This window comes from Trichomonas vaginalis, chromosome I (assembly GCF_026262505.1).
Source record: "Trichomonas vaginalis G3 chromosome I, whole genome shotgun sequence".
NCBI classification, from domain to species: domain Eukaryota; phylum Parabasalia; order Trichomonadida; family Trichomonadidae; genus Trichomonas; species Trichomonas vaginalis.
The window spans coordinates 3939290-3958770 of NC_067203.1; the positions used below are offsets into that span (position 1 = coordinate 3939290).

A 19481-nucleotide genomic window follows, 5' to 3' on the forward strand; every position below is an offset into this window, starting at 1 on the left:
TTCCAAAAATGACAAACATGTTCCAGAGTGTTGCCGAAATTGAAATTCCAAATGACCTTTCGGATGTAGACAAAGCCGAATTTACGGCTTTCAAACTCGCTTTAGTTGATCTCGAAAAAGAATGGAATCAACTTCAAGATGGAACTAATCCAGATCAGCAAACTTGCCTTTCTATAATTAATGATGTTAAAGAAAAGAGAATTGCTCAGGCAGATGAGCGCTATAAACTTAGAACAGAGATTATTGAGAAACAGACTGAAAAAGAAAGAGAAAAGATTAAACAAGAACAAGAAGAATACAAGAAATTATTATTCGAACGCCTTGTAAGATCATACTATCAAGCTTACCAAAGTGTTACAGCACAGCTTAAAGATTTAATGGGAAAGGATTATAGCCAATACATATCTCAAAATGGAATCACATTTCCAAATATCCCAAGTGAAGTTCAAATGCGTACTAGAATGCAGCCTAACGAAGAAGCAAAGATAAAATTAACTCCGGCTGAAAATGAACATGATATGCGTCTTATCCAACAGATAATTCAAGGAGCTGATCAGTAAATGTGCTCCTTAATATCGTTACAAATTGTTAAAAGTATTTTTGTTCGATACAAATAAATATTAAATAAATTTTATAAATGTATGTAAATTGAAACATCATAGCTTCAAAAATAAGACTAAAAACACTTAGAGAAATACATTTCAATCAAAGAACTTTAATAATAAATATAATACATAAAACTTAATCTAAATTGGCTTGAGCGATAGCTTTCTTAGCCTGAGCACGCTTCTCCGCTTCTAATATTGCAATTTGTTGATCCATAGAATCCATTTGGGCTTCTAATGCAGACATTGTCTTTGAAAGTGCGACAATTTGATCTGTAATTTTATGCATGATTGCAACATACTTCTTTATACCAGTATTGCTACCAACATTAACAGTATTTGATGCCTGTATAGGAGATTGTGGCAATGGTTCTGGATCTTGTTCTAATGTCTCGTTAAATTTGCCAAGCCTTTCGATCTTACGCTTCTTTGGAGGAACTTTGATCATTACTGGTTCTGTCTTTCTTATAATTGGCTCATTCCAAAGGACGACACGATGATCTTCGCCACTTGTTGAAAACGTGGTGCCATCATAGGACCATCTAGCATAATTAATTGGTGCTGTATGGCATTTAAGAGTAAAGTATAAGTTTCTATTATCAGCATCGCAAATTCCAATAAGATTATCTGTTGAAGCTGTAAGAAGAAGGAATTTAGAAGGATGGAAATCAATGGAAGTAACTGCTCCATGGTGAAGCGGGTCTTTGTTAAGAAATGCCTGGGTTCTTGTATCCCAAAGGAAAACATTACCATTTTCACAGCCACAAGCAACTGCAGTGCCTGTTTGCCTAATTGATGTAGATGTAATTGGGTTTCCGATATCCAATTTGTTTGCTATTGTACCACTTCTGAGATCAAACAACCTGAAAGTTCCGTCAAAAGATCCTGTTAATGCAACAAGTCCGTCGCTTGATAAAGAAACGGAAGAAATGTGATTAGGATGTTGCTCTAAGTCGATTATTTTAGAGCAATGTGCTGGATCCCAGATAGATACTGTATTTTCCGAAGAGACAAGTAGTTTATCGAATTTATCAGAAAGTGCGATAGATGAAATTGGTGTTTCGCCTAATTTAATTGATGTAGAATCGCGTTGCTCATTTCCAACCCATAATCTCACTGTGCCATCAACGCTTCCTGATGCTAAGTATGGATCTTTCATGCATGTTTCAAGGCATGTGATAGCTCCTTTATGTCCATTAAGTTTTATTACTTTTTTCGATCCGTTACATGGGAAAAGATTAATAATACCTGATGATAAACCTGCAGCAACATAACTGCTATCACCATAAGGGCACGAGCACAGTATTTCTCCCTTTTGAATGATTAATGATTTCCTAACTGTTGCTTCTCTCTCTACACTCGAATCCATAATTAATAGACGTTTATTTATTCAACAAAAGATAGCTTAGCCAAACTGAGAAAAGTAATTATCTGATTTTGGTGATGAATATGTATTAGCCATATACTATGGAAGTTGTACATGAAGAAGAAGGTATAAATTACTAATGATATTTTTTCCATACTCTATTTAATAGTACAATCATTTCTAATATCCCATCAAATAAAGAAAATAATCTTAGATAATATATTGAATAACTAAACTTGATTTTGCTTATATAAAAAATAAAAAGCTTTATCTTTGTTTACCATAAGAGCTTTCTGATAAGTATATTGATGTAATATGATATTATTAAGCATTACAAAAGCAGTGTAAGGGGATTTTCCCTTATAAACTCTATATTTCATGAAATAAATTTTGAAATTCTCTTAATAAACCTCATTAATTCAGAAATCACTCGTTATTCTGAGTTGCTGTATTGATTATATTAGTATCGTTGCTGTAAATTAGCTCCATTCCTTCCCTCGAATTCCAAAAAAATTTGAAAATTTCAAAAATGAATATAAAAAATAAGAATATTTAATCAAAATAAGAAAATTGAATATTTTTTGGAATGACAAACATCCATTATTTTAAAGAATACTACAAAATATTTTATTAAGTATCAAAAATGATACGAATTGAGTTTTTTTAATCAAAATTAATTAAAAAATCTAATTTCAGTTCAATCTATTGTTACTTATTTTCTCAATACTTCTTTTGCAGAATGATTTATATGATAAAGTCTAATTATATTGGGGAAATTTCATTTGATTCTTTTTTTTCTAAGTGTGATCATCACCCAATTATATACTTCCATTAACAATAATATTTTGCATTTACAAAATTTCATTTTAAATGAGTGCTGCGAATTCGAATACATCAGGAAACAAACAATTAACTGATAAGCAGCTTGGCGACTTAAATGTTTCATCGTGCTTTAAGCAAGTGATACCAATTGTTCAGGGAATTTCATCAGCTCATCAAGAAAATTCAGATTTATTATATTCAATCATAACATATGATGTTGAAAATAAGATGAACAATACAGCAGACACATTAGAAACATCACAAAATGAATTAGATGAAATGACATCATCAACAAATGATGCTTTAGAGAAACTCAAAAAAATGACCGAATCAATTCACCAAAAATGCCAGAAATTGAACTAACATACATAACGTGACAATCGGATCGCAATTCTTAGCTATATTTCTTCATTTATTTGATCATTTTTCCTTAATCTTAATGATTTTAGGTATTTACAATACGTATAACTATGCATAATCTTAGGAAACATACATTTTCTAATCAAATTCAATCCATTTCAAATTTTATTTTTACAAATCTTTCTCATCATCAAATTACGTTCAAAATACATCCTGGTCCAGTTTACCTTCAATTTAAGAATGCATTATCTTACGAAATACTCTCAATTTTCATTATGCGACGATTTTACATATTGTATTTGATTTTCAGACAAATAACATATGATAGCAATAATATCAACCAAGATTTGCGATATTTTACTTTGTTTTTAAACTGTTTTTATTAGATTATTTAATATTTTTTTTTTATTAAAGGTAATTCCTTAAAAGATATATGAACTCAGAGCAACATTGAGTAAATCCTTCTATTTCAGCTAACAAATATCTTAATCGGAAATTCATTTTCAAATTTCATTTCAATTTTTCATAGAAACAAATAACCTAGATCAACCACATGTTATAATCTTAATAAGGATGCTCCATTTAAACATTTAGTCTATCATATTTAAATAAAAACATAGAAATTTATTTTTTTATTCTTGAAGGAAGTTAAGGAGGTCAGGCATTGTTACCTTAACTGTTTTATCATGTATCAAATCATTCATAGCTGTAATACTCTCGGTGAGATTCTTAACACTTTCTCTTTGCCTTTCTTTCCACTTTCCTTGTCCATCAATGATTGCTTCAGTTAAAATGTGGCTCTTATTCTTAGTTTCAACTGGTTTTGTAAGAAAATCTGTAATTGGCTTTGGATTCTGAGAAACATTGATGTTATCAATATCATCATCTTCTTCTATTTCTCTCAAATCAACATCTACAGGACCAGACATTGTTTTAAGCTTACCGCCAATCATTCCAGCGAAACTAAATGGAGCAACGTTCTTGAATTTTCCACTCATCATCATTGGAGTGTAGTCTTGAGGTTGCAAAGCCATAATAGAGCTCCTTCCAATCTCTATATCAAGATCAGGAAGATCAATTGGCCTTGGAACAAGTTCAGATGGAGGTTCATGCGAATATAAAATTGTTTCACGTGGATATTGAACAATTTTCGATGTTTGTGAAACAAATGATAAATTCATCGAACTCTGTTGCTTGACTTTAGTTGATGAACGTGCAGATTGTGTTGGAGATGATGTCGGTTCAGCAATAATTGAAATATTTTCTTCTGTTGTAGGAACAACTCTTTCTTGTATGGGCTGTTCTTCACGAACGGTTGGGAATATATCTGGTGGAGTAACAGTAAATGGAACAAAGGCATTGATTTCAGTCCTGTTGAACGGAGTGAGCGAAAATCTTTCGATTAATGTTGGCTCATATAATGGAAATTCATGATCAGGCGAATGAGGAGCAATATTAATCTCAGGGTATAATAGAGGGACAAGAGGAGGATCTATAATGAATTTAATTGGATCGTTTGCGATTTCAATTTGTACGTTTAAAAGTTCTGATTTTGAAAAATTTGAGTTCAGTCTTATGGTATTTGATAGACTGGATGAGGCTTTGGGCTTTGTTTCACGTAAAAATTGATTGATTTGTTGAATTCTCTTTTTTGCGCGATTTTCTATAAGAATTTGAGAGATGCATGCTTTGAATTCTTCAATATGAGTGAATTTTGATGTGAAATTAGTGTTTAGAAGAGGATCAAATGTTGGTGTAAATCCGTTATCAATTCGAGATGGAAGTGTTGAAAGAGTCTTTGATTGTCTTTGAGTAAGCTGGCGCTTTGTTTCGCTTTCTTTAAATGATTCTAAGTTCTGCTCTCTCGTTTCTTCGATTTGTGTAATTTGATCATCTTCATATGATTGAATTATTGGTGTATTATCGCATTTTAACTCCTTGTTTCGTATAAATAAGATTGTTTCTTCGTACATTTTAAGAAAAAGAGATTCTTTTTCTTTCAATTCTAATTTCATAAAAGGTTTAGTAAGCGGAAATGTTACGTCTGTGAGCATGGATTCATCAAAAGCTGGCGTTGCAACTGATCTTGCTGAGGAAACTGCACTCAAATTTTCGAGACTAAGTTTCCTCCCAGAATCCATTTTAAAAATTTTTAACGAATTTGCTTTAACTCAAGATTATAAATATATTCTTTCGCTATGCTATCGAAAAATACATAATTTCATTTCAAATTCTCTTGATATTTCAAAATTATCATAGTAGTAGGATAGGGCGGGGTGTGTGACTTTTTTTGTAAACGTAAGAATTCATACAATATCGAGCGATTTTGTATCATTTTTTTAACATATTATTTTTAAAAATAATTTATTTTTTTATTCTTACATAAATGACCCAACAAGTAAAACCAGATAAAATAGATTATCGAATTTTAGAGGATGGTGTTCCTGTTTATATTCAAAGATTTAAAGGGAAGCAATATTATAGAATTGTTAATCCTGAATATCTTAAACATCAATTTAAAAAGGAAGACTGTGAATTATTAAACGCTAATGAATATGAAAATGCTAAATCAAAACTGAGATATAAATATATTGGAAGTGATGAAAGGTGTAAAGATAAAGATAAAGTTTATTCAGTTTCATATAATGAATGGAAAACCAATAAGATAAGAAAACATTTAGGAGATTATGGGAAATGTTCTGAATTCTTTAAATCTAGTATATACGAGAGAGTAAAAGAAATTAGAAATAATTATTTTCATGAATAAAAAATAAAAAAATAAACGAGAAAAAGAATTTGATGAGTTCAACATTGAACTTTAAGAAACTAATGATTATTTGAATTTATGAAATCAATTATCTGATTTACTCTTTCTTCAATCTCTTCTATTCTTTTTGTTAAATCATCTATTTTCATTAATGAGGTGATTCTTGATTGAGGAATAGATTTCAAACTAACCACTCCTTTTATTTTTGAAATTTTGAATCCATCAACTTTAAACATTTTATTCAATTTACATGTTGTCAATTCTTCAAATAATTTTTTATTGTTAGCATAATAGTCATTAAATTCTTCAACAGATGAAAAAATTTTTATTTCAGTAATTGGTTTAACAACGTTTATTTTTTGTTGAACATTTTCACTTTCATTTATTTCTTCCTCCTCTGTTTCATTTATTTTTAAAATCGGTTTCATTTATCATTAAATAAAAATTAGAATATAAGTGATGAAATATATTTTTTAATTAATATTAAATCAGAAATGGCGGCAGGATTCTTTAAAAAATTATGGGATGGAATTAAGAAAGCTGCAGGTTGGGTTCATAAAAATATTATTAAACCCGTTGCAAACTTTTTGGCACCAGTAGCGAAAACGGCAGGAACTATCATAGGTGGAGTATTAGGTACTAAAGCAGGTAATCCGGCGATGGGAGCACAAGCAGGTAACGCAGTTGGTGGAATTGCTGAAGGAATACTTAATAAAATAGGGGGTAGATAGTGGAAAAATAAATATTATTTTAAAATTATTTTTATCTTAGTATCGGTTGTAGTCTTTGATAAACTTTTTCTCCTTTATTTAATATTTCTCTTATTGGGCGGCTTTTGGCGTTATTGATTCAGCAACGTCACTAATTGCTTCTTTATTCTTAAATATCCAATTTGCTCCTTTCTTCATTGTTTCCCAAACTTTATGCGCTCCTCTTTTTACTTTATCCCACAGTTTCTTAAATATACCTGCAGCCATAGTTGATTATTTCATTAAAATTAAAAATTCATTTTCATCTTTTAATTTTGATTTTTTATTTAATAATAAATGACGACTAACTATTTGGTGCCAAACACTAAACCGATTAATGGAAATGTGTTTCATTCATTCGAAAAGATAAATGAAATATTCGCAAAGAATGACGGTAGAAGATATTATAGAGAACTTGAAAGTTCATGCTATGACTCTGATGCTCCATATTTTGATGATAAACAAACTCATTTAAGAATTACAAATCCGGCTCATGATGTGAACCAATTAGGTGACACATATATTAAACGCAAAGTTAAAGCAACTCTAGTTTCAAATAAAGCTTTCACATGTGATGCCGCTTTTAAATGCATGCGTTTATTCGTTGGTTACAAATCATCAAATCAAAGCTTTAAACAATTAGAAGTAGAAACCGAAAGAGGTGATGCTGGTTATCTTCAGATGGATTGTGCCCGTGAATCTTTCGCATTTGCAACATATAAACCAAAATCAGAAAGGAAAGTTAAAAAGTTTGTTCATTCGTTATATAATAATGTTCAAAAATATGATAACTCAGTATGTGGTAAATATATTGACCCTTCAGAAGTTTTCAAGAATGCAAATGAAGAAGTTGATGTCACTTTTGATATGATTATTCCGGTAAATGATTTGTTAGCATTTCAGGCGTTCGATGATTATCCTAAATCATTTGGTGAAATCATTCTTAAATATTATGTTTTCAGGGATACTTTAGTATTTTGTCAGGTTGACCCGTTAAGAGTTGCTGATTTACAAAATTACGTTTATGAAAAGATAACTGATGAAAATTATGAAAAGATTATGAATCATGTTTATAAATATGATCGCAAATTCCAACAAATCGGACTTCCTGCCAAATTAATTACAAGCTTAGCCGCTACATCTGCTAACGCAACAGTTGATGACGTTATTATTTCTGCACAAAGATGGAAGTTTAGAGGATAAATGCATTACACCAGGATACGGTTTAATTGAAGAATCAGTTAAAGCAATACCACGTTTATTCAGTAAGGAAGATCCATCATGATTCCAGCTCAACATATTGACGTTCGTTCACTAAATGGAGGTTGCATCACTCCTGAAGGTATTAGCTCAGATTTCTCATACGCTCTTCATAATGTTACAGATGTTGTGTTAACATTTCCGAAGAATGCAATGCAAAGAACAGTTTTAGAAAATCCAATGCTTCGAGGTCTTCAGGTCACTATAGATTCCAGAAACTTCCCCGATCAAGCGATGACCACAGTGGGTGACATATTCTTTACACGTATGCTTCAAGCTTCTGATTAGATGGAGTGAATGAATGCACAGAAGAATATGAGGACTCATTAACTAGACCACTGAATGATGATAATGGCACGCCATTAGCTAGAACATGGAAAGACCAAACTTCATTCTTATGCACTATTCCAGTTCAACGTGATGGAGCGGGTATATTCTTGATGGATTAGAAACTTTCAATCACAAGTTACAGTACAAGTGAAAGCTTATCCAATCATTCAGGGTGAAAATGACACTTACTGTTCAAAGGTGACAAAATCCTCCTCAGGTTGGTTTACTAGGACTACGTATTGGACATGGACACCGGACGAAGGTTTGAAATATCATCCAACAGGTACACCACCACAGTATAGAAGTTCATATGATGAAATATTGATGAATAGAAATGTTTAAAATTATAAATTTATTTTTGATTAAATGGATTTAAATTCATCCACCCTTATGAAGAATTAGCAGGAGTATATAATACATACGTAGATGATATGATTAATGAAGCATTGAGTGATAATAGAAATGCTCTATCTAAGGAAAAATTAATGAAAATTCCATATTCTGAATGTTACTTAAATTCAATCACTGCAGCAATTGGTAAACAAAATAAAGGTAAAACATTAACGATATTAAAACAAATTATCATTATTGCTAACACTTCCCCCCATTCACATGTGTTAATTTATATCAACCGTTCAGGTTCACCTTCAGATGATACATTTGAATCTTTAAAGCATTTAATCAAAATTCCAATTATTTATTTATCACAAGAAGAAGCAGAAGATTATTTAAAAAACTTTTTAATGTATAAAGAATTATATAATACAATCAAGAAGCAAGGATTAGAGGATAAAATTATTGATAAACAACGGGATGAATTATTTGAAACACTTTCTATTTCAAATTTTGATAGAGAATTTTTGCATTCACTCATTTTTCTAGATGATGCAGTGAAATCAAAACTAATAACAAATGAGAAATCATATTTTAATCAGTTATTAACTCAATGTCGACACATTCAGTGTTCATTCTTTATGGCTGTTCAATACTTCAAAGCATTAAGCACAAACATTAAATCAAATCTATCAACCCTTTTCAGTGGGTTTAGTCGTCAACAGTTGAACGTTATGCTTTATCAAGTGAATTTACCAATGAGCATTAATGAACTTTACACACAATATCAGCAATTAGGTGAACATGGAAAAATAATAGTTGATTTAAATAAAGGAAGTGTTAAATTTGATTAACTTTTTATAATTAATTTTTATTTTTTATTTATAATTAAACATGACTGAAATGGTAAATCTTCTACAGGTTCCATTAAAACAAGGGACAAACAAAAAGGGTGCATATAATAGAACTATGAAAGTTCCTGATGGAATGAAAGAATTAGTTCATATTGTTGCTGGTCTTCAAAAAGATGTTAAACAAATGAGAAACGTTTTAACATTACCAGAAGCTCAAGCATATGCCAAACGTCAAGGTCCAAATTGGGAAGCACACGAAGCAGACATTACGGGTCCAAATGGAAAACCTGATGGTATAAATGAAGTTTTCGTTACTGATGGTCAAGGTAATATTAAAGTCATAAATGGTTATAAATTAACTATATCTGATTATCCTAAACGTAAAGCATATAATGAACGTTATCCTATGCAATTTGATGAAAATGGAAAAGCTGTTAAACAATACATTGGAGAAGGTGAAAATGGTCCAATTAATTCATACCGTCATAATCCATATTCTTATTTCAATGAAGAATTAAATGCTATTGAAGAGGGACCGGATGGATTACCACGATATTCTAACCAGTTTGATGGTCAATATGCAAATATTAGACCTGAAATTTCAGCTAAGAAATTCTTTAAAGTTGCTTTATTCGATCCAGTTTTCGCAAATGTTAAAGATGAACTTAAACAGCAATTCCAACCAATTATAGTAGCAAGAATTGCATCAGGTGCTTTATCTCAAGCATTCAAAGATTTAATTAAGAAACCATTATATCAGCAACGTGGTTTAACTTATGATTTAGTTAAGGAATCAGATAAAAGAAAATTTGAGAAATCAGATGATTATAAGAATGCAATTAATGAATATATTCGGTCTATTAATTTCGATGAAACAGCTAAAAATCATCACTTCATGAACAAATACAGGGAATAATAGATTCAAAAGTTCCAGCAAAATAAAAGTTTAAATATATTTTTTTTTCGAATATAAATGAGAAGACGTTTCACTAGTCAAAAGAACACTAACGCAAAAGCAGAGATTACGGTTGGTTATAACGTAAATGATGATAAATCACGAATTATTCAAAATGTTAAAGTTAATGTTAGCCCTGAATTAACAAGGTCAGCAACTCAACCAAATTTATTAACTCGTGACTTACCGAAGAATGAAGAATGAAGAAAACCATGAGAATGGAGACCCAATCATTTTATCTGAACCCGGTAAAGAACCTGTTGAAATTCCCACTTATCCAACATACCCCCACCTCTTTCATCAAACATCGAGAACCCATATAAAATAGACATTAATTCTGAATTAATGAAAATTTACCGTGATATAATAATTAATAATTATGATTCAATAATAAATTTAATTGATCAATCCGGTTTAATTATTTTACCTTATGAATCATTAATTCACATTATCGCCATTCTTTGTGATGTTCAAGATTCAGACGTTAAGATTCAATTTTTCATAGATGATGAGGTTTCATGCTGCGGAACAGTTGCAAAAATAAATCCTATAAAGGATATTAGCACAATTAAGATATCAAAGAACGGAACAACAACTGAACTTCATTTAACATAATGATATTTATAATAAAATAGTTGATGAATATAAAATATCACTTGAAAAATTCTTTGTTAAGGCTATTTAATATTCAAGCATTAACATTATCGAATAATAATCCTTTGAATCATAATCAATAATAATTGACCTTTCACCAGTTTCTATCGTTTGTTTTATTTCTTTTTGTTCCCCACTATCTGGATCGGTCATTGTAATTGTTTTTGTTATAGTATCAGCTTTATCTTTAACTTCAATCTTTTTTCCATCGGGATATTTAAACCAAAATTCCAAAAATTCGATATTGTCAATCTGTTCATATTTTAATCTATCAATTACATTTTTAATACCATCTGAAAATCTTATGAAATGGTCATTATATGGGTTTGATTGAACTAAATTTGAATGAAGTGAAATATAACCTGTTGATGAATATGACATTGACTCATATTTTCTGAAAACACTAAAATTTATAACATGAATGAATTTCTTATTCGTTGAATTTATGAATTCTTGAGGTAATCTTATTCTAGTTTTATTTATCACTGGAAAATAACGCTTTACCATATTTTTAATCGTAATAAAAATGTCAATTATCAATATTATTTCGAATAATAGCTGTGAATTAAATTTAACAGTTAGCGGAATTTATAATGTTACTCTCGTTTCTGTGAGTGGTAAATTTAATCCCATTCTTTTAGACCCTTCAGATTATATATCATTTATTAAAGATGACCATGAAAAAACGTATGATATGTATATAAATAATGTGATAGCGAAATGGGATATTAACATGATTTTAAGTTATTTAAATGAATCATTTATCGTATGGTATGAAGAAAATTTTAAATCAAAACCTGATAAACTTTTTGAACTTGATGAAATAAATAACCTTATTAAATTCCCGCTGAAAATTAAATTTTGTACTCCTCATCTTCGTTCATTGTTGGGAATATTAAATTTTGAAAAAGATGTTGGGGATGTTTTGTATTCTGACACTGGTTCCAATTTCATTTTAATCAAATGTGATAAAGTTAATACCCCAATGAGATTTTCACATCAAACATTAGACCCTAACTCTTACCCATCAATACAAAACATTTTATCCATCAACTTAAACACATTTTCTTTATCATATCCGTTTCAATTATCCGGGAATTCATTTATTCTTCATTCAAAAGATTTATCAAATATTAAATTTAGAATAACTGACCTATTTGATTGTGATTTAGAATTCATGAATGAAATATTATGGCAATTTCAAATAGAGAAAATAGCTGATGAGATAACAGATTAAATATTTATTTTTAAATCGTAATAAATGATTAAACAACAGCAACTTAAGGCGCAAAGCACCCAGGTCCTTCAGACCATTACATACGCCATATATGCATATAATTCAAAGACGGCAGAACAAACGCAAAGGTTGAAATATGGAGATTTGGAGATAGTATTGAAAAATGACCGTTTCGAATTCGTTTGCAAAGGTGGTGCAGTGATATCAAATATAAAAGAAATTTTATTTATGAATTCAAAAATAAAAGGAATAACGGATGATATAACATCAATTCCACCAGAAGAACAGAGATATTACGCATTAAATGCATTTCCTAAAGTTTGAAGATTGGAAGATTTAATTTAAATGAGGAATTCATAGAAGGTTTCCTAAATGACATAATGAAGAAGGTGGATAAGGAATATGTGGATAGTGAGTTAAATAAGAAGGCAAATTTGGTTTATGTTGATGAAAAGATAATGAAATTAAAGAAAAGGTTGAATGGTATCATGAATGGACATTTGAGACTTTTAAAGTTAAAGCTGATACAGAATGGGTTTCAGGATGTTTAGACCTTAAAGCAGATAAAACATATGTTGATGAAAATTATGCAAAGAAGTCGGAAGTAAATGATGTGATTACAAGCATGAAAAATGAAATACTTCAAACATTATATCCTGTTGGTTCTATTTATACATCAATGAACGCAACAAATCCATCAACAGTTTTAGGTTTTGGTATGTGGAAGCAGATTGTAGATAAATTCTTATACTGTGCTAGATATTCAAAGCAAACAGGAGGTTCGAAGAAAATTAAAGAAGCAAACCTTCCACCGCACACTCATACAGGAACGACAAACACAACAGGAAATCATTCACATTCAATAACAAAAGGAGGTTATATAAATCTTGCAGCGGGTTCGGATAGATGGGGAATGAATAGATATGATATCACAACTGACCCAGTAGATTCAAGCACAGGTATTTTCTGTGGAACCTCAGGAAATCATTCACACACTTTCACAACAAATCCAACAGGCTCGGGTAAAGATTACATGCCACCATTTGTGACTGTATTCGCATGGTACCGCGTTCATTGAATGTGCTTGAGCCCAGACTTTTGGGTCAAGGCTTACCGAATGAACTAAATATATTTTATGTCTGTAATTAATTAGGTAATGAAGTAATGGATGAACTGCAGAAATAAATGTTTACGTTAAGTGACTCAAAGAGTCCGGTGACAAAGTCTCATGTTTACGTTAATGGTTTTCAGGTTATTCAATAATTAATTATTTTTGAAGAACTGAAGGTGCTACCATGTTACCATGTGCTACCAGGTTAATTAACTTCTCTGAAAAAATGAGACAACATGACATTTTGACAACAACACAGGAGGAAGGTATTTATGAATTATTTTTGAAGAACTGAAGGTGCTACCATGTTACCATGTGCTACCAGGTTAATTAACTTCTCTGAAAAAATGAGACAACATGACATTTTGACAACAACACAGGAGGAAGGTATTTATGAATTATTTTTGAAGAACTGAAGGTGCTACCATGTTACCATGTGCTACCAGGTTAATTAACTTCTCTGAAAAAGTGTGACAACATGACATTTTGACAACAACACAGGAGGAAGGCACTTATGAATTATTTTTGAAGAACTGAAGGTGCTACCATGTTACCATGTGCTACCAGGTTAATTAACTTCTCTGAAAAAATGAGACAACATGACATTTTGACAACAACACAGGAGGAAGGTATTTATGAATTATTTTTGAAGAACTGAAGGTGCTACCATTTACCATGTGCTACCAGGTTAATTAACTTCTCTGAAAAAATGAGACAACATGACATTTTGACAACAACACAGGAGGAAGGTATTTATGAATTATTTTTGAAGAACTGAAGGTGCTACCATGTTACCATGTGCTACCAGGTTAATTAACTTCTCTGAAAAAATGAGACAACATGACATTTTGACAACAACACAGGAGGATTAATGCAAAAATAAATTCAAATCATACTTTATAAAGCTTCATTTACAGGTATTTCATCGTCAGTAAATGAATCCTCATTATCGTTTGGTTCAACCTGTTTATATAATCCTTTCATTTCTTCTTTCAAAACATAACACCATGTTTGTTTATCGTCTATTCTTCTATGTTTCCTATCACATTTATCCTTAATGCTCATTTGAAAATTCTTGTCTTTCATGTCTGATGGTTTGCAGAATAGAGCATTTTTACACGTCATACCTGCACACAATTCATCATAATGTGTATTTATCCATACATCTAAAGGATTTGTTGATAATTCAATTAAATCTTGTTTGGCTTCAGTCATCGGTATGATTCGTACATTAAATGATGAAAGGTCGTAATTGATAAAATATGTTAAAAGGTTATCATAAAATTCCTTTGTGCATGAATTCATCAAATTCTTGAAGTAATCAAATTGACCCTTGAATTTACCATTAACCCTTAAAACTACGTATCTTCTGTCTCCAACTTCAATTTTGACAGGGTAGACGTTATTAGTTACCAAAATGAAGTTTGCAACATTCTGAGCAGTTCTTCTGGGTTGATTCTTTTCATTAATTCTAATCTCATTATCCGTTATAATTGATTTCAAAGCGTTGAAGTTTGCAAGTCTGTCTTCACCTACATTCTTGAGTTCATTAAGTACAAGAAACATTTTATTTTCAACAACTGAATTGAAATTACCCGTTAGCTCACTTATTTCAGTAATGTTTTTACATGAATAACCGGCGAGAAGTTCAGAAATAATGTCTGTAAATCTGTTTTTACCTGTTCCCTGAAGTCCTTTCAAAATAATTGCTGTTTCATTCTTGATTCCAGGATGTTGAATCATTGATGCAATCCAGCTGAGAAGGTATTTATACACTTCATCGTTATTATCACAAATGGCTTCTTTAATGAAATTCATAAACATCTCAATTTTTGAGTAATCAAGCTTTTCGAGAATGTTGTATTTATAACCCTGAAACGTTGAGAAAACATCTGGAGAATCAGATTTAAAGCAAACACCCTTAACAGTTAATGAAGACAATTGATTTAGTAGTACGTCCCATGCTGTTATTGTTTTACCTTCTTCTTTAAATAATTTAATCATTTTAAGTGACTCTTTCATGTTTGATTGAAGAACGAATGATATTTGATTCATTTTGTCGTGGATATTATAATCTTTCTGAATGAAGTATTTGTTTCCACAATCTACAAAACGGATTACACGTGATAAATCCTCAATTACTTCAGAACTGTTTTTATACTGATGATTTTCAGCCTTGCGTCTAATATCTGTTATCAAAAACGAGTCATCAAGTTTGATATCAAATGTTATTTTTGGCTTACGTAATAAAGGCAAAACATATTCATCATAATATTCCTTTTGATATAGTTTTAGAATCTTTACCAAAACAAATGGAGAAGTCATTAAATGTGCATATCTACCACGTGCTTTTTCAAAATTATTTTTTTGCATTTTCAGTTAAACTGCAGAAGTTATAAACGTTATCGTATGCTTCATTAATCAAATGATTAGGTAACGAATTAATAGCTTGAAACAGTGTGAATAATGTAACTTCTTTTTCTAAATTCATGTTTCCACCGTCATTATGTACTTCAAAATCACAGATGCCATCAACTATGCTCTGGGCAAGTTTATCGTCAATGTTTACATCTTTGTTTTCATTCATAATAGTCTTTATTTCTTCGTTCTTCTGTTCAACTCTTACCTTAATATTCAAATCATTTAATATATCATTCACTGTTCTGGTTAATGTTGAATCGTAACTTCCACGAATGAATGAGTATGTATTGATTGGTTGTGTTGCATTCTTGCGAACTCTTGAATCAGCCATGACTACTAATGAACGCTTTGAATCATCCATAGAAGTCATTATATCAATATCATAATCATTGCAGGAATAACATTTAATCATTCTGTTCGAGGTTGAATAGAAGAAATTAGTGTTGCAATAAATGTGAAGACCTCCTGAAGCGGTTTTAACGATAACATCTTTATCCGAAAGTTTTGATAAAATATCTTTTCTAACTGTTTCTTTAAGTTCATCATTGTATGATTTATTGATATCAACATCTATAATCGTTAAATTTGAAATTTTATTTACTAATAAAGCCATACCAGTTTTCCTTCCTCTTCCTCCATCGTGTTTGAGGTAGTTATGTAAATCAATCTTGTTTTCACCAATTCTTTCGTTGAGGGTTTTAGTTTCTGCCACAACTAATTCCTCAGCTAATGAATCAATAACTTTTTCATCAGAAACGATATAGTTGCTGTTGTTGTTTGTTGCTGTCATTTATATAGGAATAAAAAAATAAAAATAATTTTAAAACTAACTTTATTTTTGGACTGCATCAAATTTCCAGGACTGTTGTCAAAATGTCATGTTGTCACACTTTTTCAGAGAAGTTAATTAACCTGGTAGCACATGGTAACATGGTAGCACCTTCAGTTCTTCAAAAATAATTCATAAATGCCTTCCTCCTGCTGTGTTGTCAAAATGTCATGTTGTCACACTTTTTCAGAGAAGTTAATTAACCTGGTAGCACATGGTAACATGGTAGCACCTTCAGTTCTTCAAAAATAATTCATAAATACCTTCCTCCTGTGTTGTTGTCAAAATGTCATGTTGTCTCATTTTTTCAGAGAAGTTAATTAACCTGGTAGCACATGGTAACATGGTAGCACCTTCAGTTCTTCAAAAATAATTCATAAATACCTTCCTCCTGTGTTGTTGTCAAAATGTCATGTTGTCTCATTTTTTCAGAGAAGTTAATTAACCTGGTAGCACATGGTAACATGGTAGCACCTTCAGTTCTTCAAAAATAATTCATAAGTGCCTTCCTCCTGTGTTGTTGTCAAAATGTCATGTTGTCACACTTTTTCAGAGAAGTTAATTAACCTGGTAGCACATGGTAACATGGTAGCACCTTCAGTTCTTCAAAAATAATTAATTATTGAATAACCTAAAAACATTTACGATAAAATAACTGATAACAAATTTTTATTTTTATATAAATGGATACCCCACAAGCTCAAAATTTACCACGAATCATAACAAGGGAGGAAACGATAAAAATGATGCGAGAACTTGCTAAAAATAACAAACCACTAAAACTGAGAAAATGTGGTTATGCAGTAATGATGGAAAGAGAGATGTTGTCAAAGAAAAATAAAAATTAAATTTGGATAGAGTTTAAAAATTCATCTTTATTAAATTCATCTCTTCCAATCAATTTATTTATTCTATTAAATTCTTTTATTTTTGCTTCACTCAGTTTAAGGATTGAACGATAAGTTTCTAATTTTTCGATTATTTCCTTCTTCTCTTTATCGTTTTCAGTTCCATTAGTTTTATGGGCATCAGCCCCACCGCATTGCGGCTTCTTTTTGTAATAGCATATTTTTGATTTAATTCTGTTTAGTTTCTTTTTATATTCATCTTCTGGACTCTGAATCTTAATTAAATCAGGACTCTTGGCTGCTTTGTTGTCACTCATTTCTTACGAAATAAAAAAATTAAATATTATTTAAATATAATGGAGTAATAAAATAAATTGGAATTTCTATTAATTTATTGTCAACTTCAACTAATGCATTGCCGTTAATATATCTAACAAATTCAGCTATTGTGTCAAATCTTCGTCTTCTTTTTGTCATTGATTTATCAGTTTTTCCATAATCGAGATGAATCAAAACTTTATCCCCTTGTTTAAAATTCATGAGCCCCGAATTAATTTGTTCACGTTTAACATCATTCAACCTTTCCATTTGCTTTCTAATATATTCCCATTCTTTTGAAATATCATTTTTCATTTCCACTGGTTTCATGTTTATTGTTCTATGCCATGTATTATTGTAATAATATACTAACTGTTGTATGATGGAGTCATGATTTCCATCCCAGTATATCTGACCGTTAACCCCTAACGCATCTCTAAGAGTTCTCATTACCGCATCAACTATTTTATTATGAAACGTATATGGAGAGGATGAGAAGTAAAAATTAATTTGTGGGAAATAATGAGCCATAGCTGCCTGAAATCCTTTATCACCATCACCCCTGATATTATCTACTCTTTCATGATCTAGTAAGTATTGTATAGCTCTTCTTGTTTCCTGTTCTGTTTTCCCTTTCACCGGAATGCAATATAAATATCTAGTGTTAATGTTAATGGCAAATAAATAAGTAACGTTTCCTTTTGAATATTCCAGATGATCGATTTCGTATGAATATGGATATGGAGCAAATGAAGGGCGACTAAATTTTTCCTTTAACGGTTGAATTTTTGGGTCAGTTGGTTTATTTAATATTTTGAAATCTTTTTTAAAATCTTTTTGCTTCTTTAATGTTTGAAATGGATATAATAAAGTGAATGATGAAGGATTAACTGAAGGAGGAGGAGGTACTGTCGTTGGAGGGTTTGGTGTTGCAGGTGGTTTAATTTTATCTGCTTTGATTTTGGATTTCATTCCCCCCTTCATTAATTCTGGATGTATTCTATTCATTTGTTTTAAATATGCTGTATATAAAGGTTTGATATACTTTCCCGCTTCGAGTTTATGTTGAAGGATGAATTCCAAAAGTTGATCTTCATTTAAAAGTCGGGCTGAATATGGTTTAACTAATGAATCATAAATTAAAGCTTGTGCTTCATTTATGGTCTGAAGGACCTGGGCGTTTTGCACCTTTTGTTTTTGTTCCTTTGGTTTTTGCGGCTCAGGATTATATAATTTATATAATTTATATAATTCATCAATATCTTCTTCTGTTAATACTTTATTTTTGAAATCTTTCAATTGTTTAAGTTGTGATTTAGTTTTTCCCTTTGAATATTCATTATTTTTAATTTTGTCTTTAATTTTAGAAATTATTTTATCATGATATTTCAAAACTTCATTTTTATAATACGGATAATAATAATCCATATCATCACCCGTTATATTGTTATCATGTTTTTGGAGATATGATTTTAATTCATAATAATTAAGAAAATTTTGATTAAGTACTAAATCATCAATTAAATTTTTTAAATCTACGCTATTCATTTATATAAAAATAAAATAAGTGTTTTAAGGGTGCCCGCCTCTTTGAATCATAGTATCAAAACCATTATTTACGGTTCCTTTTGTCTCTTCTGTGGCATTTTATTAAAAATAAAA

General features: G+C 30.6%; 11 protein-coding genes across 11 annotated transcripts, besides 1 other annotated feature; 4 read left to right on the plus strand and 7 right to left on the minus strand.

Moving 5' to 3' along the window:
* Positions 1-8: 8 nt before the first annotated feature.
* Positions 9-560, plus strand: TVAGG3_0925340 (Sds3 2 family; the record flags this gene model as incomplete). The annotated part of the gene is made up of 1 exon (XM_001327094.1): positions 9-560. The coding sequence occupies one exon, from the start codon at positions 9-11 to the stop codon at positions 558-560; it is 552 nt and encodes a 183-aa protein (XP_001327129.1).
* A 181-nt stretch (positions 561-741) lies between these two features.
* Positions 742-1974, minus strand: TVAGG3_0925350 (growth plate cartilage chondrocyte development protein family; the record flags this gene model as incomplete). The annotated part of the gene is made up of 1 exon (XM_001327093.1): positions 742-1974. The coding sequence occupies one exon, from the start codon at positions 1972-1974 to the stop codon at positions 742-744; it is 1233 nt and encodes a 410-aa protein (XP_001327128.1).
* Positions 1975-2841: 867 nt separating this feature from the next.
* TVAGG3_0925360 (uncharacterized protein) lies at positions 2842-3543 on the plus strand (the record flags this gene model as incomplete). Its single annotated transcript, XM_001327092.1, has 1 exon — positions 2842-3156. One exon carries the CDS (start codon positions 2842-2844, stop codon positions 3154-3156), a length of 315 nt encoding a protein of 104 aa, XP_001327127.1.
* Positions 3544-3619: 76 nt separating this feature from the next.
* On the minus strand, positions 3620-5430 carry TVAGG3_0925370 (uncharacterized protein; the record flags this gene model as incomplete). The annotated part of the gene is made up of 1 exon (XM_001327091.1): positions 3786-5294. One exon carries the CDS (start codon positions 5292-5294, stop codon positions 3786-3788), a length of 1509 nt encoding a protein of 502 aa, XP_001327126.1.
* A 1536-nt stretch (positions 5431-6966) lies between these two features.
* Positions 6967-7600, plus strand: TVAGG3_0925380 (uncharacterized protein; the record flags this gene model as incomplete). The annotated part of the gene is made up of 1 exon (XM_051252391.1): positions 6967-7600. A coding segment is annotated over one exon (634 nt), but the record flags the coding sequence as incomplete, so codon positions are not given.
* A 1150-nt stretch (positions 7601-8750) lies between these two features.
* Positions 8751-19481: part of a mobile genetic element that runs on past the window's edge.
* Positions 12972-13370, plus strand: TVAGG3_0925400 (phage tail repeat-like family; the record flags this gene model as incomplete). The annotated part of the gene is made up of 1 exon (XM_051252392.1): positions 12972-13370. One exon carries the CDS (start codon positions 12972-12974, stop codon positions 13368-13370), a length of 399 nt encoding a protein of 132 aa, XP_051077966.1.
* TVAGG3_0925410 (uncharacterized protein) lies at positions 14301-14618 on the minus strand (the record flags this gene model as incomplete). Its single annotated transcript, XM_051252393.1, has 1 exon — positions 14301-14618. The coding sequence occupies one exon, from the start codon at positions 14616-14618 to the stop codon at positions 14301-14303; it is 318 nt and encodes a 105-aa protein (XP_051077967.1).
* Positions 15507-15728, minus strand: TVAGG3_0925420 (uncharacterized protein; the record flags this gene model as incomplete). Its single annotated transcript, XM_051252394.1, has 1 exon — positions 15507-15728. A coding segment is annotated over one exon (222 nt), but the record flags the coding sequence as incomplete, so codon positions are not given.
* On the minus strand, positions 15763-16614 carry TVAGG3_0925430 (Prim-pol domain family; the record flags this gene model as incomplete). The annotated part of the gene is made up of 1 exon (XM_051252395.1): positions 15763-16614. One exon carries the CDS (start codon positions 16612-16614, stop codon positions 15763-15765), a length of 852 nt encoding a protein of 283 aa, XP_051077969.1.
* TVAGG3_0925440 (uncharacterized protein) lies at positions 17498-17818 on the minus strand (the record flags this gene model as incomplete). Its single annotated transcript, XM_051252396.1, has 1 exon — positions 17498-17818. The coding sequence occupies one exon, from the start codon at positions 17816-17818 to the stop codon at positions 17498-17500; it is 321 nt and encodes a 106-aa protein (XP_051077970.1).
* Positions 17838-19367, minus strand: TVAGG3_0925450 (integrase core domain containing protein family; the record flags this gene model as incomplete). The annotated part of the gene is made up of 1 exon (XM_051252397.1): positions 17838-19367. The coding sequence occupies one exon, from the start codon at positions 19365-19367 to the stop codon at positions 17838-17840; it is 1530 nt and encodes a 509-aa protein (XP_051077971.1).